At 35.8% G+C, this 26,202-nt stretch overlaps 1 protein-coding gene across 1 annotated transcript in view; it reads right to left on the minus strand.

Annotated features, from left to right (window-relative positions):
• LOC143223403 (putative phosphatidate phosphatase) overlaps positions 1–19,215 on the minus strand; it is a 38,413-nt gene extending 19,198 nt beyond the window's left edge. Inside the window, exon 1 of the mRNA XM_076451347.1 lies at positions 19,006–19,215. Within this exon, the coding sequence (XP_076307462.1) occupies positions 19,006–19,069 (64 nt within the window). The 5' untranslated portion in view covers positions 19,070–19,215. The remainder of the gene's footprint in view (positions 1–19,005) is intronic.
• Positions 19,216–26,202: the final 6,987 nt, after the last annotated feature.

Raw genomic sequence — 26,202 nt, forward strand, 5'->3', positions numbered from 1 at the left:
GCAAAGAGATGTGTCACATTCCTACTGGTGGATGATTTATCAGCCAGTGGATAAGCCTCAATCCACTTTGTAAAATAATCAATAACCATGAGTATGTATAGATTACCTTTTTCTACCTATGAGAGAGGACCAGCAATATCCATGTCTAAGAATAAAACTAACAGTTATTTGGTGACATATGTTGTTCAAAATTAACCTTTCTTCTAGGTGGACCATGTTGTACAGTATTCATACAAGTACTGAGTGTCTTGAGTCAAATGCTGCCACATGAATCAATGTCAAACATTAGCACAAGCAAGGGTAACACCTTGATGTTTTCAAGTCTTTGTGTCATGCAAAGTCTGGAGAATCTGTTGCCTCAACAGCTCTGGAAAACCTTTAGTTGTAAAACAGACACTGAAACCATTCTCCAGGAGTTAATAACAACAATATAGTACTCCTTCCTGTACTTGTCATAGGTTACATTCATCACTGCCACATCCCTCAATTACAGGTAAATATGTTTTGCCTTGCTTCATGAATTCTTTAGCTGCTGTTACCATAGCTTCCAGAGCATTTACAGTGGCAGGTATCCACTAGAGGAATAAAAAGTTGGTAAAAACACTACAGTTAAGGGAATAAAATTAAAGAAGCTAATTTTAACACATTTAACTGCTACACACAATAATGCATCATTTGATTACTAATGGAATTCCCTATTGTTGTTATATGTGAACTGGTCTCAGCTCCTACACAATGTATAGGATTTGAAAATTCAAAAACAGAAAGGATTCTTTTCATAAAGTGAGACAATCATCCAAATTTTTGTGCTGTGGGTCTGACTGGCAACGTATGACAAAATCACATTCCTGCAAAACTATTAAACAATGTGCTATTGTCCTTTCAAGGTTTCTAAAGTACTGTATTTTCTACTATCTCTCTATTTATTAGGAAGTTTTTACAAAGATGCCAAGATACTGTACTTTCTTGTAGTATCTGCATTTAAGAGCTATAAGCAAAAGATTAGTGTGGACAATTTCATACTCTACCATATCCTTCAACTGCTGTAACACTGGTATAATTTCATTATCATAAGTATTGGTGTCCAATAGGAACTGACAAGTCTGTCGCTGACATGTAAATGCTAGGGGTTTGGTTAAAATAAATTTCAGGGACTGAAAAGCTTGTTTGCATTCTTCACTCCATCTAAAGTGTTTCTTCTCCAATAAAGATGAGGCAACCTTGGAAAAGATGGCCACAAACCAATGACAATATGATACAAGAGACTTCTTGTTTGTTCACAGTTGACTCCAATTATGAATCCCCACTATTTTAGCAGAACCCATGGAAACTACTCTAACCACATTATGATCAAGAAATTCTTCTCCTGTTTGTATGAGTGCACATTTTCCAGATTTAAGTTTAAAACCTGTCTTTTTTTTATCAATTTGAATACAATTATAAATTCTCAGCCATAGACTCAGACGTGCAACTAAAATTGGATGATTAGTAAAATTTGCTTAAACCAATTAATAGACAAGTTCAGTTACATTCAACAAATCAAACATTAAGTCACCAAAGCATAAAATAGCAACAAATTAAAACACTAACACTTAGATTTTGATATTTGTGTGCACAGTATATGAAAAATTCATGTTACTTTGTGCTTGAAAGCAAACAAAAAATAACTACAAAACTTTGGTAGTTACAATTGGAAACTCTAATTTTGATTGGTTGATTATTTTTGTGACACTAATTGCTTTAATCTTAATTTTGATCAACTAGTTATTTTGTGATGCTAACTGATATGATCACTATCAATAGGTAATTGACTTATTTATTCAACTCTACATAAAAAACAACAAGGTGTTACTGACATGAAACAGGCAACTCTCACACTGCAGTACTTCCAGTATCTGTTCTGTTAACCTCTTGAGAGTAATGAGCATACCTCACAAGTCAACCATCATGATACAAATCTCATACAAACCAACTCATTTTAAAAGTAATCTTGAGTCTACCCTGTCATCCAATATGACTTGCCAGTATCTAAAGTAATGAACCAGCCAACCACTTCCAATGCATCCAAACATTCCTCTGTTCATACTGATGAAAAGGCATTAATGTTGGTTTCCACATTTTTAACAATCGCCACTGAAGATTAGAACAGTTATTTGGTGGCATATTGTTCAAATTAACCTTTCTTCCAGGTGGACCATGTTGTACACTATTCATACAAGTACTGAGTGTCTTGAGTCAAATGCTGCCACATGAATCCTCATTCAAACAGAATGGTAATTGACTTATTTACTCATCTCTACATAAAAAACAACAAGGTGTTACTGACATAAAACAGGCAACTCTCACACTGCAATACTTTCAGTATCTGTTCTGTTAACCTCTTGAGAGTAATGAGCATACTTCACAACTATGGCTAGTGTTGAGCATGTTTGATTTGTTGAATGTAACTGAACTTGTCAATTAATTGGTTTAAGCAAATTTTACTAATCATCCAATTTTAGTTGCACGTGAAAGGGTGAGAATGTTTGGTGTAACGGGGATTCAAACCCGTGACCCTCGGAATCTGAGTCAAATGCTTTAACCCACCTGGCCTTTTTTTTGTAAGCAAATGCTCTTAAGAATAGTGGGAGTTCCTCTCCATCCACATCTACTTTGCCTCTGTTTGCCAGAGTTAAGTTAATGTAAATAGGCCCTAGTGGTTGTATTTCTCAGTGCATATGTTATATGATTGCCTCTTTATTGGAGAAGAAACACTTTATATGGAATGAGGAATGCAAACAAGCATTTCAGTCCCTGAAATTTATTTTAGCCAGAGCCCTAGCATTTACATGTCAGCAACAGATTTGCCAGTTCCTATAAGACAGCAATACTTATAATAATGGAATTATTTAATGAAACTGTTTAAGTTTAGCAGTGTAAGACTAGAGGGAAGGCAGCTAGTCATCACCACCCACCACCAATTCTTGGGCTACTCTTTTACTAACGAATAGTGGGATTGACTGTGACATTATAACATCCCCACAGCTGAAAGGGTGATTTTGCCTTTTAACATCCACTCTTTTCAGTGTTGATGACCTTTCTAGAGTTCCAGGTAAGCCTGAAGCTCAGATGATTAAACAGACATACATATCCTTTATCTAGGTAATATTGTGCCTTGAATTTGATCCAATCAGACATCTGATTCAATAAATATATTACCATATTTTGCTAACTAGTCACTGAACTGCTGCTACAGCATTGATTCTAAGCTGTCTTTATAATCCTCAACTAGTGATACCATAGTTCGTTCCCATCCAAGTATACATTTTGAGATAATGATGTGAAGGATGCAACCCTACTGTTAATTAATTTTACCTCTTCACTCACCAAGCTAATAACTATTCCAGTTTGCAGATGGATAACTGATTGTCTATAAATGCAAAACAACACTATGTATTCATGCCCCCCAAACAGAAACCTGTCCAAAATAATGTTTCTTGGTTTCTGGATACAGAACAAAACACTTTACATGTGGGTCAATAACCATATTATACAGCACTGACATACTAGACATTGTACACAGTAAGCAAGATAACACCATTTATGTACATGGGAATGCTATGACTTCTTTTTGTAAGCTTGTTTTTGTTTTACTTTCGTGCAAAGCTATTCAAGGGCTATCTGCGCTAGCCATCCCTGACTTAGCAGTGTAAGACTAGAGGGAAGGCAGCTAGTCATCACTATCCACCACCAACTCTTGGGTTACTCTTTTACCAACAAATAGTGGGATTGACTAACATTATAACACCTCCACGGCTGAAAGAATGAGCATGTTTGATGTAACGGGGATTCAAACCCGTGACCCTCGGAATCTGAGTCGAATGCCTTAACCGACCTGGCCATCCCGGGCCTTCTTTTTGCAAGCAAACGCTCTTAAGAATAGTGGGAGTCCTTCTCCATCCACATATACTTTACCTCTGTTTGCCAGAATTAAGTTAATGTAGATAGGCCCTAATGGTAGTATTTCTCAGTGCATATGTTATATTTGCAATATCTACTAATGTTCCAGCCACTCCTGTACCAGCTTGGTTATAAACTAGATCTCATTTGGGTTTCTTTAATTTTATAGAACTGCAGTTGCACTATTCAGTTCATTCTGTTAGCTCTCATGAACCTGTTGTACCACTAGTCAAAACAAATAGACACGTTTACCTTACTATTTGGCAAGATATGGTCAATTTACTTAAAAGTGACACAATATTCTGGAGACAAAAAATGTACTTCACTCCTCCCTTACAGAATAACATCCAGATGAAGACTTCAGCAACATGAGTTGTAACACATACACCATGAGAAGAATGAGAAAGCCCTGCCCATTTACTATATACCAGTATGATCACATATGATCACACCAGAATGTGTGGTTACTCCTCAGCTGGGTTTGAATCTAGTATGATGTGAGAACTTGGGTATAATAGTCTTTCTGAAGTACAGTCACTGTAGCTACTGCTATAGACTTCTTTTATGAGTGATTCAAAGTTACTACTTCTTATCACATCATGATAGACTTGTTTGTAATTTCACACAACTCTATCCAAGGCAATCTGTGCTCGCTTTCCTTAATTTAGCAGTGTAAGACCCACTACCCACTGCCAACTCTTTTATCAACAAAAAATAATGGGATTGAATGTCACATTAAGACACACCTATGGCTAAAATGGCAAGTATGCTTAGTGTGAAGAGGAGGCAACCCTCTGACCCTCAGATTGCAAGTAAAATGCCCTAGCCACCTGGCCATGCTGGGCCCATCATGACAGAAACTCCCTTTGTAAAGGTGAAAAGGTCTCTCACACCTAGGTGATGCCACATGGTCTCAATCAATATCCCTTCCACAAAAGTGTCTACCAGATATCCTTGTGATCTGCTGAGCCCATTGTAGAATAAACTTTGACACGCATATAGAACAGACAGTTGATGCATTTGGCTTTTAGCAGTGCCTCTCTTCTGTTGAATTCAACAGATTGTTTTGTTTTCCCATTTGGTTGAATCTCTAATTACAACTGTTTTACAGTCTAAAAGCTGCTCTTCATCCAAATGTTCTAGGGGGTTTAAGGCTGGACCATTTAGAATAAGGACCAGACATCGAATAACCAGATTCACAGTTCAGGTAAACCAAGAAGTTACTGGCTTGAAATGTTTCAGGAAATAGTCAGTCTTCCTTTTCTGCTTTTGAATGTTGTTTGAGTAATCTACTTTCTGGCCAGAAACTCTCCATTCCAACTTTCTGATCATCATCTAGCCAAAATGTCCTTAACACTATTTGAGCATCATATGAGGAGCTCTGAGTCCCAGCAAGCTGAAGAATGGTAGGATCTTGATTCAGGATGGCAACTTAGTCACTACCACTACCAGATCTCAAGCTCTACCATGAATTTTACTCATCTCAGCACTGTACTTTATGATTTACAGACATCCACTTGATCTGGACTCACGGTCTTACTTGCTGATAAGGAAAGAGCAACAGAAGGTTTGATCTGGTAAAGCTTTTTTCATATTGCTCACTCCAAGTCAACTACCAACTGGTGCAGAGCTGAGCCTTGAATATAAAACTGTAGTCCATATGTGGAACAGGTACAGTTGGGGTAGTACCAGAACAGACAGACTTAACTGCAAAGTCAGCTAGCTTGTTCCCATGAATACAAACTTTGTCTGGATAGAAGTAGATGATAGAGAAAAATGGGCCAGTAGAGAGCTAAGTGGGTTGGTATAAATAGTACAGTTCGAGTCCTGCATAGCTTCTATGTGATCCAGGGCAAGAGAAATGGCATACAATTCAGCAGTGAACACAGAACCTGTAGAGTAGATTCTGTGTGCAACCATTGAACCACAACAGAAAGGAAAACAAATAGTGATGGTATGACCATGGAAACATGAATAGTTACAGCCTTCAAGGGTATACTGAGTGGCAAAAACAAGGTAGGCACATGCTAATCGAACAGCAGTGCCACCCCTCCATGCACTTTTTCATCACACAACCTGTCATTTCTGTAAAAGAAAACTGCTGAAGGGTGACTGCATCAGTAGATTTCAGAAATGTTTGCTTTAAGGAGACACACACAGGATGGTAAGAATCAATCAAATCCTTAATGCCATCTATATTCAAAGAAATACCATAACAGTTCCACTGTATCAAAGCAGTCATTTTTATTTACATGTAGGAGAATGGGGCAAGAAGCCTTTCTATTTTCAACCATGTTTTTTTTTTTTACTTTATTGGACAGAGGTCTATCAACCTCCATGGATCAATGGATTCAACTCTTTTTAACCATGAAGGGCAAAAGACTCTTAAGATGTTTTGCAAATGACTCTGCTTGGGCACCAAGAGATCTGTCTGCACCACCACCGTGGCAGTGGAACAGAGTGCAGTAGCATATGTCTGAGATTGAGTGGGGAAACAATAATTTCCAAGCCTCTGGGTAGGAGCTATTGCTTATAGTCTTGAAGCATTACACCTCTTTCTCCTCCACCCACTTAGGGCAAAAAATAGAGTAAGATGGGTGTGAACCACTGCAGTTAACACAATGTGGTTCCAATTTGCAATTGTAGACATCATGGTCTTTGCCACCACAATGAGCATGTCTTCAAGTGACCAATCTGCTGACACTGAAAACATCCAACAGGGTTCAGAATGTAAAGCAGTAACTTACTGTTCAGACAACTTGCTTTGACTGTGGCAGGAGGATGTAGTGACATAAACATCAATATCAGAACATTAGTAAGCGTTATAATTCTGTCTTTGTGAGTGGAGATTTGGAGCAATGCAGAAACACCTTATCTGGTAAAATCAACAAGGATCTTCAACTCAGGAATGTTATTTAAATCCTTTCAACTGGAGCTCCTCCAGAATAATTCAAAGTTTCATGGGGAGTAATCTCAATGGGTATATTCCCAATGGCCTTCAATTTCAAGAGGAGTTTGGTATGTTGTGGTGAAGATGTTTCCATCAAAATGTCTCAGTGTAACTTCTTTACTGACTTGTAGAAGTCAGCAAGCACTTCTAATCCCTTCTGAATAAGAAAAAAAGAGGCATCTGCCCTAAAGATTTCTCAAATAAGGAATAGTAATTAGAAATCAAGGTACAGAATTTGATTGTTATGGTGACTGTACAACAGAGTTGTCCATGTGTGGTTGTTTTCTGATATTCTATTGTTGTTGTTTTTTTTTGAAGTTTTTCATTTTTATTTATTTTTTCATGAATGGAGGTATCCATAATTAAGGCAATAAATTTCAGTACCCCTTGACCCCACCCACCATGAAGTCCTATGAGGGAATGTATTACAATGCAAAACAAAGACACTGCAGTAATGCCAGGATTGCATAAACACTATGCCTGAACACCTGCATCAGATACATTGTCCACAACACCTGTTAACCACTGGTATTTGGTTGACCCTAGCCCAAGTAGACCAGCAAAATGACCCTTGGGGGCCATTCCAAGGCTGCCCATCTACAGGAAGTCAAGGCCAAAGTAGTGTGTTAGGGTTGAACCCCTCAATCACCAAGATCCTCTCCTCCCCTTCACGGGTTGCCGTGCACAATAAATGTGTTCAGATTCCAGAGGAGATAAACTAAAAGTACAGGACCTTTTCTGGGAGGTCCCCTCACCATCTACAAGAATCTACCTCAAGGGAAGAATTAATCTGAGAGTTAAGTACACACAACCTAACCAGTCTCAGACTCACCATGTGCCAGCAAGACATGCCAATCCTTACTTGTTTTTCCTTTGCAAAGATATCAATCCTCACAGAAAAAATTCAAATGATAATGCTGGGTGCTCCAGCTCTTCCATTTGGTTCATAAGTTGGGACAAGATTGAAGTTATGGACTTCCCCTATTTGCCCTGGTCTATGTCCAGGTTAGGGCTTCTTGTAGACCCAACAACTTTCTTCCATCGTTGGCCAACTCCTCACCTCGGTCGTCAGTCCTTTTAGTCATGAAAAATACCATTTCCTAATTATGAAGTCTTTTTAAACTTAAATCACACAAGTTTGGGAACAAAAAAACAACACAACTTTAGCAGCTAATATCAATTTCCACAGTAATGATATCTTGCTCTAACATCATCTAAATTCTCCCCTACCAATCTTCTCTGTAGGATATCCAGGTGAAACAGAATAAGAGTTTGAGCTGTTTAACTGGTCTGCTAAATCAGTAGATTCAATCAAGACATTAGTCACAGAGTATTACTAAACTTATTTAACTAAATCTATGTTAATGAGATTGGATGAAAATATAAAACAAAATTAACAATCTTTTATAAAATGTAAAACAACTACATAATGTATGTGTAGTTACACTGTACTTACAAACACCAGATACACACTTTAACTTGATGTCCGTTTAGGTTAGGATCATCTACCAATCTGCTAAATCTATATTCAAACATGTTCCAACATGGGCTGTAATTTCCAGATATCACCTGGACAACAGTCTAAAGCATAGTGCTGTCAATATTCTTACACAAGGTCACATTAAGCAACATTCTCCATCGATGGTAACATGTATTACTTATTTTGACAACAGTAGAGGAATAATGACAAAAAACAAGATCAACTTAATGGCTTTCTCACCTAGAGTCAGATTATTTTAGGCAAAATAGGTACAGTACCTAGGGCCTACAAAAACTATGGGTCTATGAAAATTTTCCTTGAATGTTAATCTCTGATTTAGCTTATACAGCTAGTAGGGCCTACAAACAGAAGGTGCCTAGGCCCTACGATTGTCTTGATCTGGCACTGTTCTCATCTACGTTATATGAAACTTGCACATATGATGAATCACTATTATAACAGTAAACGAATATAGAAATACACAGTATATTCATATCTCACACCTTCATAAAATTAACATATCCACTGTTATCACAGCTTATGTGCATACATACCCCCAAGCTATATAACACCATGCCCTGTTTTCACACTTTTATATTTTGACAATCACTGACCAGTTTTATGTTTTATTATAACTTATTCGTTTTATTATCCAAGTGATATTTTTGTGCTTATGTTGTATTAAAAAATAAATATTATATTCCACTAGACAAATTTGCAGTGAGGGACTTCTTATATCTAAGTTTAACATCATAAAAATATGGTACCTTTATTACATATTATAGCAGTTTCTAGTTCAAAGTAATTCAGATAAAATTTTGTTTGAATGTTTGATATTTCCCTCACTCCTACTAAAACTGTGTCATGTGGGAAAAAAAACAACAAATTATTTCATCTAAAAACCAGTAATTTTGTATTTGCTACATGCTGTTAAATGGTGAATTGGAACATAACAAAAATTAAACTGTTTATGGGTCTAATAATCATATTAAATCCAACAATGGATTTAAATTTTAGCCTTTGTAAAAGGTGGAATTCCCAGGAGATAGTATCAACCAGTGACAGACGGGAAATAGAAGAAAAGACTGGGCCTCAAGTTATTTTTCATCAAATCATAGAATTTGGTGAAATGTTTGTCCCAATTTGTTTTTGAGCACTAAATAGAAATAAATTATTGTTGTTTTTTTTTCAATTTTGGTGCTGCTCCATTTAATTCTCTCAATTTTTTTTATTAAAATATTTATTGACACATGTATGTTATAAACAAATATTCCTTCTTTTCTTCAAGTAGTATGGACTTTGCAATGAAACACATAACAAATATGTATAGAAATGCATAAATAAAATATTCAATGATGATAATGTTATTTTATGAGCTGCATTTCCTTGTACTGAATGAATTAATATTTACAATGGAGATAGCACTGGTAAATAATTAAGTAATATATTTTTTTGTTTTTCCAACTGTTATGGCCATATAATTTGTATGTCTTTAATTACTTTAAGGGCTAAGAGCAATACATAAACTGCTGTGTAAAGTATTTAGCAGTCTGGAACAATAGTCAATGTTCATTTAAATTTGTGACAAGGTTATAAATATACCACTAAAAGCTTGAATTGGTAGACATCATACAAATAAGGAGAGAAAATCTAACTAATGACTAAAGTGATATGGAAATAGCAGAAAAATCAGAACATATGAAAATAACAGTAGGACACATTAAATAAAAATTCCTTAGCCTTCTCAGTAGTAGGGTCTGGCTTGTCATCTCTCTAAAATGCAGGTACAATGAAAAACCATTAGGATTTAGATATGAATGTTCTGTCAGTTTTTGTTCTATGTTTGGGTGGTAAGCCAATACTGGTCTGTTAGCCAGTGATTGAGACACACTGACATAGTATACAAAATAAATGACAAAATAAAAGGAAAATATGAGAGAAAAGGAATCAAATAATTTCAAACAGTTTATTATTTATTTAGCAATCTTTCATAATGTTTTAGCAATACAGAAGAGTTGTCAATTATATGATCACCAGAATACTCCTCAATGAAACACAATATAATGTTTCAAGTAAATAAAAACAACTGTTGCTGAGGTAAACACAAATTAGAGTAAAATACTGTGACAAAGGAACAGTAGTTATTATTATGCCCAGAAAAATATGTTTTTGAACAAGGTATATCTTGGCAAACATTATAGCTTCCAGGTTAGTTGTTATAAAATAAATGGTAAAATAAATTGTACAACCCTATAATTAAAAAAATGTCATTGAAAGAGGCTAGATGACATAAAACATTACATAAAAGTAACAGATTAAGAAAATCTGTATTGTCTTTTTAAAACTTGCAAGGTGGCAATTTCTACTTTATTTGTAATTATGATTGTACCATTTATTTTTACTTCTCTTTTTGGGTTCAGATACATTTTTATTTGCTTTAAATGCTAGCTTATATGCCTCTTAATCAAATTTATGAAAGATCTTTTTTCAACTAAGATACAAACATAAGGTTACCCTAATGGTGATATTCAGATACCAGGTTCATGATTAATTATGTAAAATAAATGTTAAGAAGTTTTGTCAAGTTGCACATAATCTCCCAGTCTAGCAAGACACTCAACAGCCTTAAAATCTGAAATCAGTCTGATGAGGATGAGAGGACATGGGCAAGGTATTTATTAAAAGATATTATTGCAAGTACCCAAGTGAAAATGTTATTTGTCATGAAATGTCCAATATTGTTACAGTAAATAATCTTATGAATTATGTTTTTCCTTCTGTTTTTTCTTTCTATCTGGTTCATTATTATTACTATCAACAGTTTGTAATTTTGTTGCTAGAAATGTTTATTTTTTGTATCCGAGTTTTATTTGAAGAGTAATTTAGATTTTTGTTTACAAAATCATGACCAGACACTCTTACTAGTATGTAATGTCACAAAACTTGTCTTTAATAAGCTTCTTAATTTTTCATACCTTAATACTAGCATCATTATTTCATAAGTTACAGAGTCACATAATGATGCATTCTTTTTATTGCACCTGGTTACTTATTTTTGGTTACAACAAAATTAATAATAATGTTTTAAATTGCAGCCATTGTAACATAAAATTTACAAAGTATATATCAATTCAAAAGTGATAGAAATGTTTAGTAATAAAAATATCTTTTGAAAAAAAGAAACAACAAACCTTTTCAATGAATGTTTGCTCATCTCCTGATGCTGATTTTTCATTCTGTGCATTTAAGCTTCAAAAGAAACTGAGTAACACATAAGTATTATAGCTAGGATTACTAGCCATGATTGTTGAATTTATTCTCACATAACAATCCAAAGTAACTTCCATCTTTTAATTTGTAGTATTTCATTATGTTCATCATTCTATCTTAAAGAATAACAAAACAATAATGCTTCAATGAAACCAAATTGTTTATTCATATCTAGATATCATGCATCTTTAGCTTACATTACAGAGAATTGATTGATTTAGTGTTTTATGGCACAAAGCAGTGAGGCTATCTGCGCCAGACATTCGGTAAAAATGTAAAAAAATAAATAAATAAAAATAATAATAAGTAAATGTAGTAATCAACATAAATGGAAATGAAGGTAAAACAAAAAAGTATAAAACCAATGTTGACACCTAGTCTACAATGTTAAGATAGAAGGCAGAGTATAAAAAGTTGTAAGGTATTTACTCTAGCAAAAAGGTAATGATCATAACCCGCCAGGAAGACTAACAGGTAAGTTCAAGAACCACTGTCAGTCACCTGAAGTTGGTCTTTCCAGTCCTGGTTCCGGGTTATGTGTCATAGCAACCAGTATCAAAATGTAAAAGAATAGAAGTTTTAAATGAGACATAGCAAAATTGTAACAATGAGTAGCCAAATGTCCAGTAAAAAGATAAAGTCAAGTAAATGGAGTAAAATTTGTAAAAGTAAATGAAGGTAAAAACAAAACAGCAATTAAAACAGAAAATGGTGTAAAACCCAATGGTGACATCCAGTCTTCAAAGTTGTAAAATATTTACTCTAGCAAAATGGTAATGATCATAACCCGCCAGGAAGACTAACAGGTAAGTTCAAGAACCACTGTCAATCACCTGAAGTTAGCCTTTCCAGTCCTGGTTCCGGGTTATGTGTCATAGCAGCTATTATCAAAATGTAAAAGAATAGAAGTTTTAAAAGATACATAGCAAAATTGTAACAATGAGTAGCCAAATGTCCAGTAAAAAGATAAAGTCAAGTAAATGGAGTAAAATTTGTAAAAGTAATTGAAGATAAAAGCAAAATGGCAATTAAAACAGAAAATGGCGTAAAAACCAATGTTGACATCCGGTCAACAAAGTTGTAAAGAACTACCTGTAGCAGAATGGTAATGATCATAACCCGCCAGGAAGACTAACAGGTAAGTATAAAAACCACCGTCAGTCACCTGAAGTTGGTCTTTCCAATCCTGGTTCCAGGTTATGAGTCAATATGGCCAGTACTAAAAAGTTAAGTAGTAAAAGTGTGAAATGATATGCAGCAAAAGTATAATAACAACTTGCCAGGACGACTAACGAGTAGTTCAAACGGATAGTTCAAACAGTACCGTTAGTCACCTGAAGTTGGCATTTCCAGTCCTGGTGTTGAGTTATTTAATGTTCTGGCCATTGTCCAATGTCAAATGGAACTAGAGAGAATGAAACTGTAAAAAGGGAACCACAATTAAAAAGGTGTAATGAATAAATATTTAACACTTAAATGAGATTTAAAAGATTAATGGCCATTAAAAAATTAAAAACATTATCAAGGTGGACAGAGTCCCCATCACCAATAACTCTGTCCAATGTTACAGACTGACCCTGGGAAAAAAACGTTTAAAATATTGCCGTCGTTGAGAATTGTAACAATGGCAAGAAAGTAAAACGTGGCTGATAGTGATTTGAGTGTTACACAAACTACACATTGGTGCATCAGTTCCAGATAAAAGAAAATGATGAGTTAAAAAACTGTGACCAATGCGTAGCCTATTGAGAACAACTTCCTCCTTCTGAACTTTACGGAAGCTAGATGGCCAAAGTCCAATTTTGGATTTGATTTGAAAAAGTTTGTTGTCACGTTGCTCACTCCAAGTGGACTGCCAGCTGGCACGGAGCCAAGCCTTGAAGACAACACCATAGTCCATGTACAGAATAGGCATAGGAGTGATGGTGCTGAGGCAGACATATTTAGCTGCCATGTCTGCAAGCTCGTTCCCGCGAATACCAACATGGCCTGGTATCCAGAAAAACTGGATTGAAGTAGCTGCTAATGAGAAATGGGCCAGTCAGTTTCGAATATCAGCGAGAATAGGATGTGAACTAACGTGTAGAGATTCCAAGGCAAGTATAGAACTAAGCGAATCAGTATAAATAGTGCAGTTGGAGTACTGCTCAGCTGCAATATGATCCAGGGCAAGAGATATCACATACAGTTCAGCAGTGAACACAGAAGCTGTAGAAGGGATTCTGTGTGCAACTACTGACCCATAGCAGAGCCCACTGAATTACCTGATTTGGAACCATCTGTATAAATGGGAACTGAATAATTGTTTGTAAGATATTCATTGAATAAAAGACGGTACTTCCAATCTGGAGTATCTCCCTTTTTTAGGTGACTGAAAGAAAGGTCACATTTGGGGGCTGTAATAAGCCATGGTGAGATGGGCCAACCTGTGGAATCTGCAATGTTATCCAAGGACAGACGCAATTCATCCAATTGCGCCTAGATGTGAAGGCCAAACGGAGCAATGACAGATCGTCTGTTCTAAAAAAGTACTGCCCACCGAGGAAGGAAAACACATTTCCAGGTGGGATGCTTTGGTAAGGAATGAAGTTTCGAAGTATATTGTAAAGATAGTTGCAAACGGCAAAGGTGTAGAGAAGGTTCATGAGATTCAATGTATATCCTTTGAACTGGAGAGGTACGGAAAGCCCCAGTGCAGAGTCGAAGTCCTTGATGATGAATGGGGTCCAGCATCTTTAAGGCCAAAGGTTTGGCAGAGCCATAGACCATTGATCCATAATCGAGTTTCGATCTAATAAGAGCATGACATACCTTTAACATTGAACAGCGATCTGCCCCCCAACTGGTAGAAGAGAGAACACGGAGGATGTTCAGTGCTCTTGTGCATTTGACCCGAAGCTGCTTTAAGTGTGGTATAAAGGTCAGTTTACGATCAAAGATATGCCCCAAGAACTTGGTCTCCGAGACCACTGGCAGCAAAACTTCACCAATATGAAGTTCAGGATCAGGGTGAATACCCCGTCGACGGCAAAAGTGCATGCATACAGTTTTGGAGAGAGAGAAATTAAGGCCGTTCGCCAGAGTCCACTTTTCCATACACAATTGAGGGCGGTTTGTAGTTGCCGCTCAATATATCTCATGTTTGACGACTGACGTGAGATGTGAAAGTCGTCGACATACAGCCCATTCGCAACAGTGAGAGGGAGTTGTTCAGTGATGGCATTTATCTTTATACTGAAGTGTGTAACACTCAATACACAGCCTTGAGGGACTCCAAGTTCCTGTACAAAAGAACGGGAAAGTGTTGAACCCACACGAACTTGGAATCTCCTGTCCATTAAAAATTTTTTAATAAACATGGGTAGATGGCCATGTAACCCATATGTATGGAGGTCTCGCAAAATGCCATACCTCCATGTTGTGTCGTAAGCCTTCTCTATGTCAAAGAATATTGATACAAGATGTTGGCAGTTGAGAAAGGCTTCTCAAGATGTTTCAAGACGAATTAGGTGGTCTGTGGTGGAGTGCTGTCGATGGAACCCACACTGGGTGGGCGAGAGGAGGTTGTTTGATTCAAGGAACCAAACAAGACGAGCATTAACCATCCTTTCTAATGTCTTACAGAGACAGCTCGTCAAAGCAATTGGATGGTAGTTTGAAGGAATCTTGGGATCTTTCCCCCGACTTAGAGAAAGGTAAAATAATAGCCTGGCGCCAGGCATCAGGAAAAACATTCTCCTGTCAGATCCGGTTGAAAACAATCAGAAGGACATCAAGAGAAGCAGGAGATAGATGGTGCAGCATGTCATAATGAATATCATCAGGTCCAACAGACGTATGAAGAGCCATTTTTAGTTCCACAAGGGTAAAGGGACAATTATAGTCAAAGAAACAGTCAGTTCGAAAGGAAAAAAGGTGATCGCTCTGCCCGAGTCTAGATGGCCAGGAAGGTGGAGGAACAAGCAGAAGTGCTAGATACCCGGCAAAAGCTTTCACCTAGAGTGTTAGCGATGTTCCGAACATCAGTCACCTCCTGACCATCAGAGAGTAAGATCGAGAGGGGGACAGAATTGTAGTGCCCATTAACCTTTCAAATCCTGTCCCATATGATCTTGGAACTGGTGGTAGAAGATATGCTGGTTGTGAACTTAATCCAAGATTCCTTCTGGCTTTGATGTCTTACCCACCTAGCATGTGCACGGACCCGTTGGAAAGCAACCCGGTTTGAAAGTGTGGGATATCTATGAAAAGTATCCCAGGCCCGCTTTTGAGCCTTCCGTGCTAAGAGGCAAGCAGGATTCCACCACAGACGAGGATATCATGGAAAACGTGTCGAGGTTTTAGGAATACATTGAGCAGCTGCATGTGTAATACAGTCAGTTACCGCTGCTACACAGTCGTCTATTGATGGCTGATTTACGATGGTAGGATCAAGTTCTGCGAGAGCAGTGAATGTGGACCAGTCTGCCTGATCCAGCTTCCACCGGGGCACGTGGGTAGGGTGGCATCAACCACGGCCAGTCTCTCTCAAAAGGAGCGAAAAATGATCACTGCCTAGTGGATTACTGTCAACCCTCCATGAAAAATGGGAGAATAATGAAGGGGAGCAAACTGAGAGATCAATAGCGGTAAAGGACTGACTAGGTGCATGAAAGTAAGTGGAAGAACCAGTATTGAAAAGAGAAAGATTGTGATCAGAGAGCATCCGCTCTACAGAGTGACCCCTCCTATCAATAATAGCACTTCCCAGAGGGGATGATGTCCATTAAAATCCCCTAGGATTAGAAATGGAGATGGCAATTGTTCAATGAGAGCATCAAGATCTGATTGATCATATGTCTCTCCAGGGGACAGGTACAGAGAACAAACAGTGATGGTATGATCCAAGGAAACACGGATGGCTACAGCCTCCAAGGGTGTGTTGAGTGACAAAGACAGGGTGGGCACGTGTTGATCAACCAACAGTGCCACCCTCCATGTACTCAACCATCACACAACCTGTCATTTCTGTATAGAGAAAACTGCCGAATGGAGACAGTATTAGCAGTTTTGAGAAATGTTTCTTGTAAAGAAAGACAAACAGGATGGTAGGAAGCACATTACAGAGAATTCTCTTTAATTTCTGATGTGTCAATCAACTTTTATCCCATAATAGACTAACCATTCAATGATCTGATTGTTTCTTTTATGTCCATTATTCCTGCTATCCCCATACTCACACACCTCTAACATCTAAGTACATTTTGTATTTGCAAATCTATTGACCAAGAGTGTCAACTCCCTTGCATAACACAATGCAAAGATCTCAAGTTTTTCAATCTGCAATGCATAGGAATACCAGACATTCCAATAATACTGGGACCATTCCATAGTTTAGTCTCATTTTGCCTATCCCAACCAGAAACAGTAAAATTATTAAAATCTCTCAGTTTCGCTGCACCTCAATATGAATTTGATATGCACAGATTGTAATTATACAGAAAAACCTTAGAGAAAGTAAAATTTCAAAGTTTACTTCTTCACAAATTTAGATCACAAAGTGATTCCTCTCTCTGCTACATTTTCTGAATCTAATCTGTCACTGGGCAGATGCAAGAACTGAAATTTTAACAAGAAGCAACATTTTTGAGCAAGTTTGAAAAACTCAGATGTATTTGTCATTTCATTCAATTTTTTTTAATTAGGTCAACTTTATCAAATTTTGTCTGTCTCTGTTATTAAAATCCAATGCAATAAACATGATATTGTTAAGCAATTGATAAAAAAAATGCTATATTGAATAAGCTTTTTCAAAGATGTTACAATGTCATTAAATTTGATTAAAAAAAATGTATCAGTTTTTCACCTGTGATACATTACTGTTAGGTGTACTTCTAAAGCACCTACAAAACAAAGATTACAGTATAATAAACTACAACTACTTTCCCAGTAACTCGTAAAACAAAATGCTAACAACAGTGAACTAGCTCTTAGAGATTCAAAATAAAGGAATCAGATATATATCTTAATAGTATAAGCCAATTGTAAACAGCCTTGCGAATAGAAACTAGTCGGCATCGCTCAAGCACGTTATTTATCTATAAGTTTATTTGTCATAACATTTCCTTCCTGCTACAGTTTAATGATTTTTAACATCTGTTTTCATACAAGACAACAGCTTGCAGGCAGTAATCCTCAAATGATCATTCTAGTACACGTATTGCCAACCTTTTAAAGCATGACTGTAGAAAATATATGCTTTGAAACTGATAAAGAGACTTTCATAAGCAGTAGTAAGCAATGTAAGGTATTTTTAAGATATCTTATAAATTTAAATACATCACTAAGGGTTTCAACTAATCAATTATTGGGAAGTACTTTTACACAATGCAATATCTATCTTAATAAATAAAAACATACAAAATAAGAACTATCTGTCCAGAAAATAAAAACATTTAAAATTTGCAATTGCAAAATGATGGTTGACCATTCCTTGCTCCTTAAACATATAAGATAGAGCCAGTTCAAACCAATAAACTTTTACTTATTACACAAATGTAACAAATAACCTGTTCTTTGGGCCACAAGAGTGTGATATAGAATCAAATTTCATGAGGCTCATGGTCATTAAACCCTCAAATCATCATGTACTGTTTGTACTAAATGGTGAAAATAATAAAACAAGTGGACACAAAATAATTTTGGCAGGGTAGGAGTCCTCTTCAACTGAGACAGTTTTACTTTTCTAACAAGGTGGTTTGCCTTTAACATGAGTTACTTTCAATGTGACAAATATAAAGGACGTTAAGTTAATACTTGATGTATATTTAAATTATGAGGAATACCTTTGAATTTTTAAATAGTTTAGGTTAAGTTAATGAATGAAGTAGCCTCAATGTACCAACAGGCTTATTGCTCCTTAAATGTTATGTAAAGTTATGCGACTTAGCTAACATGTTAATTCTATAATATCAATAAAAGTATTATATTATTAATAATAATAGTTAACATGCAGCTCAAACTGTGCCTTCCTGAACTGAAAGTGAAGTACAGCAACATTAACAGTCTTTATTCAAAAGCCAAATTCCCAAGTAGAACTCGAAGTATTACTACTACTATAAACAATAGTTGTAAAAAATGAATGTTAGACGTAATTTGGTAATTGTTTACACAGGTGATAAAGTAAGTTTTACAATAAAAAACAACAACAACTAAACTAAGTAATAATATTCGCACCCCCCCCCCCAAACTAATAATAAATTATTAGGCCTAGTGTTACCATAGTAATTTTATTCCTGTCACTACGTCTTTTGGTAGTGCTGGTTTCCGATTTTCAAAAATATAGTTACTGTTTATACAGTAACACTTAACAGTTAATTTTACTTACCGATGGATAAAAATACAAGATCAAAGATGATCCTTAAATATAATTTTTTTTCTTCGGGTTGCATTATATTTTATATTTAGGGCTAATTTATTTTAGCTTTTCTCGTTTATATTTATTTCTTTTCACTTAACTTTATTCACTCATACGGAGCATGTCTTACAAACATAGATTTCTCAATATTCTACTACCGTTATTATCAGTTTCACCAACACTCCTTCACTCTGTTACACACTTAATGTTATAAGTAAAATAAGGATCGTCAAACAACACCAACACGCCCTATTGGTTCTTAAAATAAGACGCTCCTTAAATCAACCAATCAACGATATGAAAAAACATTGTATTAAAAACTTAGTAACACGAAATAACAGCAAATAAGTTACCAATAAAATAAGGTAACATGTTACAAATGTTTTGTATAACTTTTTATACCCTATCTCTAGACATATAATTAGTATAAAGCACATTAAATGTGTTTATTTTGGTATATTGTAATTGGCTGTTATAATGACATGAACTTATATTTGCTGTATTTATTATGCTAAAATGGTATTAGCATAATGCACCAATTAAGTTTCTCCACATGAAAAAGAAATGTAAAACATTCTCACTAACCGATGCTGTCCTGATTCAACAACTGTATTCACTATTCCCAATCCGATAGAATATTGACCCAGTTATCTTGGTCTGAACTCGGTCCTTCTGTTTTTTCTGCTGATGCTCTCTGTATAGCAATGCATTAATTAAAGCGCTTTAGTGTGTCTTTGTTTGGTTGAAAGTCCTTAAAGCACATTTCTAGCTTTCTTAAACTGTAACGAATATTTCATACTCTGATCAGTATTAACTGGCTAGGTGGGTTAAGGTGTTCGGCTTGTCATTTGAGGGTGGCGGGTTCGAATCCCCGTCGCACCAAACATGCTCGACCTTTCAGCCATGGGGCGTTATAATGTGACGGTCAATCCCACTATTCTTAGGTAAAAGAGTAGCCCAAGAATTGGTGGAGGTTGGTGATAACTAGCTGCCTTTCTTCTAGCTTTAGACTGCTAAATTAGGGACGGCTAGCGCAGATAGCACTCGAGTAGCTTTGCGCCAAATTCAAAAAACAAACGTCCCTAATTTAGCAGTGTAAGACTAGAGGGAAGGCAGCTAGCCATCACCACCCACCGCCAACTCTTGGGCTACTCTTTTACCAATGAATAGTGGGATTGACCGTCACATTATAACGTCCCCACGGCTGAAAAGGCGAGCATGTTTGGTGCGACCGGGATTCGAACCCGAGACCTTCGGATTACGAGTCGAACGCCTAAACACATTTGGCCATGCCGGGCCCTTCTCTAAGTTCCCTAAAACAGTGTTCACCAGTTTCCACTCGGGTAAGTGTGATCAAACAGCTAATCAAAAAACATTCGAAATTCTACGACCATCAATTGAAAACTCTTTAATTCTTTATTGAATATAAATATATAGTAAGCCATGTAATTAATTTCATGTGAAATGTGGTCTTGTTGATAAAGTACCATAACAAAGTAAGACATTCAGTTCCCATTAATACTACTAGAGGCTGTGCTACACTGCCCAAAGCAGAACAATGCAAGTCAATAAGAATTTCGTAGAAACTATACACAAACACCCATAGCAGGAATAATATCCACCAAACTCATTGAAGGTATTTGATATTAGCATCTAGCTGAATTTAAACATTATCGATTAGCCAAATGATACGGGGATTTTGTAATAATTCCGGCACTTTACGTGTTCCTCCCCTGCCTTTCATCACGAACGTGGATCTGGGTAGAGATATACAAATTATTACATATGCCGATTAAGCTGATCATTTTATTAATTACGAAGTTCTGTTTAAGATTCACAGTTATACGAATTATACAATTTACAGTTTGCTGTTTCTACAAATTCCTTTGAATTAACAGTAACTGTTTGAGTTAGACTATGAACCTTGTACAGTGGGTTATATTTTATGAATTTAGAAATTCCTTCCATATTTTAGAGTTAATTAAGAGGTTTTGCTCTTCTACTGATAAACAGCTTATATCACACCATTATTTATGGTATCAAAATTATAACTATGAAGTTTGTATCTCTAAAACCCTATTCTAACTAGTAATAGTTATTTGAATTGGACAATGCACCTTGTATGGTGGGATACGTCAGATGAATCCAAAAATACTGTTTCAGATTCCAGAAATACATGGTATTCCATAAGCAAGCAACTCTAACACGCTGTAGCCATATTATTGTCTGTATCAATAGCAGTAGTCTATAGATTTTGTCTTTTAAAAATTCGTTTGACGTATGATTAGCTATTTAAATTTGGTTCAGCATTTTATATAAATTTTTGTCGCTGATAAATAAAGGCTTTTTAATACTGGAGTAAAAAATATTTATACTAAAAACAACTTATTTCACATAATTGACAATGTCATCTAGAGTAATTGTTTGCAGTTTTGTATTTTTAAATGCTTCTTTGGGTTAGCAACAACTTTTAGCAATTGGATATATATTCTATATAGTGGTTCGTACTACAGCAATCGATTATTACAGTTACGAGGTTCTAGTACAATTAAAAAAATCACACGTAATTTGTTCATGATTCATTGCAGAATAGACTTCCACATTTTTGTTTCCCTTGATAATTTCATTATAATATACATGTATTGTACTGCAATAGAATATTTTTTTTTTTCTGAAGGTTAACCGAGTTATTAGTAACTGGTCAGTTTATTATGTAATTACTGATCGGGTGATCTGATGAAACAACATCCCTGTGTGGACATGAACACACTGATGTTTCCTCCTTTTCTGTTTTCAAACGCTAGCAATCGGACATAACGTGACTAGATGTACAGAAATATCAGACAGTCGTTGATGAGATTGAAATTTTATCCCGATTGTATGAAGATTTCGAACTGTAGAAGCGACATCTCTTATAAGAATTTTGAACTTTATTGGTTTGAACAGATGCAGGTTTTGGTCGAAATTATATAAATTTGTTTCAATGTGTAAAATGTAATCTGAAACAGCCAACTCTGGATTAAGGCTTGGGCTTACCAAGCTGAAGCCCAGGGTCTCACGCTATGACTATAAATGTATTACACATAGAGGTTCTGTCTCGAGGGGTCCTCTATAAGATGAAAAGCCTAAGGCCAATACAACTTTTAATTCGGAAAGAGTAGCTGCTTCTTGTAGAGTTTCAGCTTTCTTTTTATTCAAGTAAGTTTTGAAATCGTCACTTGCACAACGTTTGGATTCCTCAACTAAACATAATTGTCTTAATTTGGATTAGAATTACACCATCGATTAAAATAAATATATATATATTTTTTATTTCTTGGGCAAGCTCCATGTAAGTTTGACTATCTTGCTTGCGATAACCTCAAAGTATTTGGCAGTAAGCCTTCGGTACTAACTCGTATGCTTTGAGAGTACCTGTTTTAACATTGTCATAATCCATATACTCTTTTGAGAGAGAGAACGGTATTAAGTTTTTGTACTTTACCGGTTAAAACACTCTGTAGTAATAATGACCATGGGCAACCTTCTTAAAATATTGGAAATATTTATCAACTTCATTTTTATTAAAGTGGTGGGACTTTAACATATCGATTGAATTAAAAGTTATGATTTTGCCTTGGTCGATTAGAGTTGAATCTGATTTCCATTTCTTTAAGCCTAATTTCTTTCTCAGATTCGATTTGAGCTCGTTCAACCTCGATTTGTTTGAGTTTTAACTGTATTTCTAATTTATATTTATTATGTAAGTGTGATTGACTAGTGGAGACACAAGAGTATTCCTCTAATACTTCCTCAGACAACAAATGATCATCGACTAGTGTTTTAACAATATATTTTTAGTTCACTTTTTCTCATTTGTTTCTTAATTTTTAATTATAATATTTTGGCAAATTCGAGCAATTCAATTATGTTATTTCTAGTTATTCGAGGAAGAGTGACTCAAGAAAACTTTAATAATCGGACATGATCAAACCTTGTTGGCACTAATAAATATCAATTAAATTATGATTTGAATTTGCATGGATTTTGAAATCTGATTCTGATTCTGATTCAGATCTCAGACATGAGTCCCCAAATTATTTTGTTACATTTTATAATTTATCTCGGACGAATCTCCGATTTATTATGTTAAGTACGTTGTGTATTACAGTTTCAAATAGCTGGAAACTGTAATTTTAATTCAGAAGGTAATTGAATGTCAATATGTACTAAATTTATGACATTTGCCAACAACATTGATACACAATTTTCTTTACAATGCGAATATATTTTAATGTAGAAATAGCAATACAATTTATAACAATGTTTATTACATATAGTTATTACAAAAATGGTTTATATACAAGAATTTTACAAAATTACAAATAATACTGAGTCTTATATCTGTTCTGGAACTGATTTTTTTATCGGCGTCCATGGAGAGGAGATTAATTCTTTGTTGATACACCTGTACAATTATCTTGACGGCTGGCTAAGCTTAAAATACATTTACATTTTCCACAACAATATCTAATATCCTCGTACAAATACAAATGTCCAAAGCTAATTCACTGAGGTTAAACAGTTTATCAAATTCTTTAGTTTACCTTTTAATAAGCTTGTTGATTTTGTTTTTGAATTTCACGCAAAGCTACTCAAGGGCTATCTGCACTAGCCGTCACTAATTTAGCAGTGTAAGACTAGAAGAAAGGCAACTAGTCATCACCACCCACCGCCAACTCTTGGGCTACTCTTTCACCAACGAATAGTGGGATTGAACGTCACATTATAACACTCCCACGGTTGAAAGGGCAAGCATGTGTGATACGACAGGAATTCGAACCCGCGACCCTCAGATTACGAGTCGAACGCCTTAATCCACCTGGCTAGATAAGCATTAATCACAATTATAGCTGTTGAAACTTATCGTGCACTGATTGTAGCGACCAAACAATATCCTATTACTGTCTCTCAGCGCGTTGTTTTTTTTACTTTAAAGCGAAATTCTCAAATGTTCAATAATATTCGAAGATACACTTGTGTTTTCGTAAAGTATATATTGTTAATTCTTACTCTTGAGAATATTCTACAAATTTAGAGAACATGTAGGACTTGCGCAACACACATCCAACAATATACGTCACATGCACCAGATGAAATAAACGCAGATATTAAAATGTGTATAACAGAAAATCTGTTACAGTTCATATTAAACATTCAGTATTTTATTAGTCTTCCTCGTACTCTAATAATTTCCACAAGGTGATGTGGTATGCTGTCAATGAAGTTACTGATGTCAACCATCGTTATTTCATCCCAACTTATCCCGAGATGGCTCTGAAACTCAGCTACAGTAGCTCTTTTAGAGTCGTGTTTAACAATTCTCTCGCTTAGTTTTGCTCAACAGTTTTCAATGGTATTACAATATGGAGACTTTGCTGGCCATACAAATCTTGTAATGTCCTCCTGATCGAGATAATCCTGTACAACACGTACATTATGGGCAGTGCTATTATCATCCTGAAACACAAAGCTACATCTTAACATCGCCCTAGCTTATGGAAGAAATACCATCTACATGTAATACCTGTAAAATACGCCGTTGACGTTTCTTTTGAAGAAATGAAAAACAATTTTCCACCATGATGAATAGCTGCCCAAACATATACTGCACCATTCTTGTGTGCTCCATGTAGAAAAAGCAATCTTACTCATCTCTTTTCCAGGCAAATCATGGACACGTATCCTATCATAGCTTTAACAAGCCAGAAACAAAACGTATTTGAAAAGATGACATGTCGCTAATGTCCTAGCTGCAAGTTAGCATTCTGTCTTGCCCAATTAACACGGTGTCAACGATTAATTCTAGTTAATTCGGTTTGCAGATAGTCCTTCTTTCAAAATAACATTGTTTGGTCAGTCTTATACTCACTGTTCTTCTGCATACGCTGTAAGAATTGTGTTTATTCTATTTTTGTCGTACATAACGTGCTACAAGACTCCTTTCAACCTGATCAAAACATGGTCATCTCGGGAAGTAGGTTTTCAGAATCTAACAGTAGACTTTCCTGGAACAATTTTTCCTGTAGTCTGACAATGTTTCAGGATCCTGGAGACAGTACACTGGAGGTACTCTATTATTCTGCTAATGTCTGTTTGCTTCATGTAATTTCTTGACTCTCGAACAATGTTGTTGTTTTCAATTAAGCATAAAGTTACACAATAGCTATCTGTGCTCTGCACACCATGGGTATCGAAACCTGGTTTCTAGCGTTGAAATTTGCATGCATACCGTTGTGCTACTGGGGGGGGAGGAGCTTGTCGAACATTTTGATGCCCTATAACTTTTGACACATGAAGAGGCATAACTCTACATCAATTACATATAAACTGTAAGAACAAAGCGTTGATCTCTTTCGGAAAAGATTATACCAAAAACGTACCCTTTTATACAAAATGGCTCGGCATGGCCAGGTGGGTTAAGGCGTTCAACTCGTAATCTAAAGATCGCGGGTTCAAACCCCGGTCGCACCAAACATGTTCGCCCTTTCAGCCGTGGAGGCGTTATAATTGACGGTTAATCCCACTATTCATTGGTAAGAGAGTAACCCAAGAGTTGGCGGTGGGTGGTGATGACTAGCTGTCTTCCCTCTGGTCTTACAGGCTAAATTACGGACGACTAGCGCAGATAGCCCTTGAGTAGCTTTGTGCGAAATTAAAAAAAAAAACTATAAATTTATACAAAACGTGTTTTGACGAACAATTGCTTAAAACAACTTATACAAACTAGAATAACAACTTCTACATGTTTGTCCGATTATATGCTACCTCTGTTACTATTCGGACATTTACTCAATAACCACTCCATGCATGCATATAGCCAATAAAATAAATATAGAATAATAAGCAGACATTTTGGCTAAGATTGAACAATATTGTTACCGTGTTTCTCCGAAAATAAGACAGGGCTTATATTAATTTTCACTCCAAAATATGACACTAGGACTTATTTTCGGGGGATGTCTTATTTTGATATATTAAACAAATGAAGTTACAAAGTAAAACTATTAAACTAACCATTTAAAATAAACTATTATTAAACTATTACACTAACTGATTAATACTTAAACAAACTAATTAATAAATTATTTTTTTTTATTTCGTTCCTCTTCCTGCCACTCTTAACTA

This window comes from Tachypleus tridentatus, chromosome 8, assembly GCF_004210375.1.
Source record: "Tachypleus tridentatus isolate NWPU-2018 chromosome 8, ASM421037v1, whole genome shotgun sequence".
Lineage (NCBI taxonomy): Eukaryota > Metazoa > Arthropoda > Merostomata > Xiphosura > Limulidae > Tachypleus > Tachypleus tridentatus.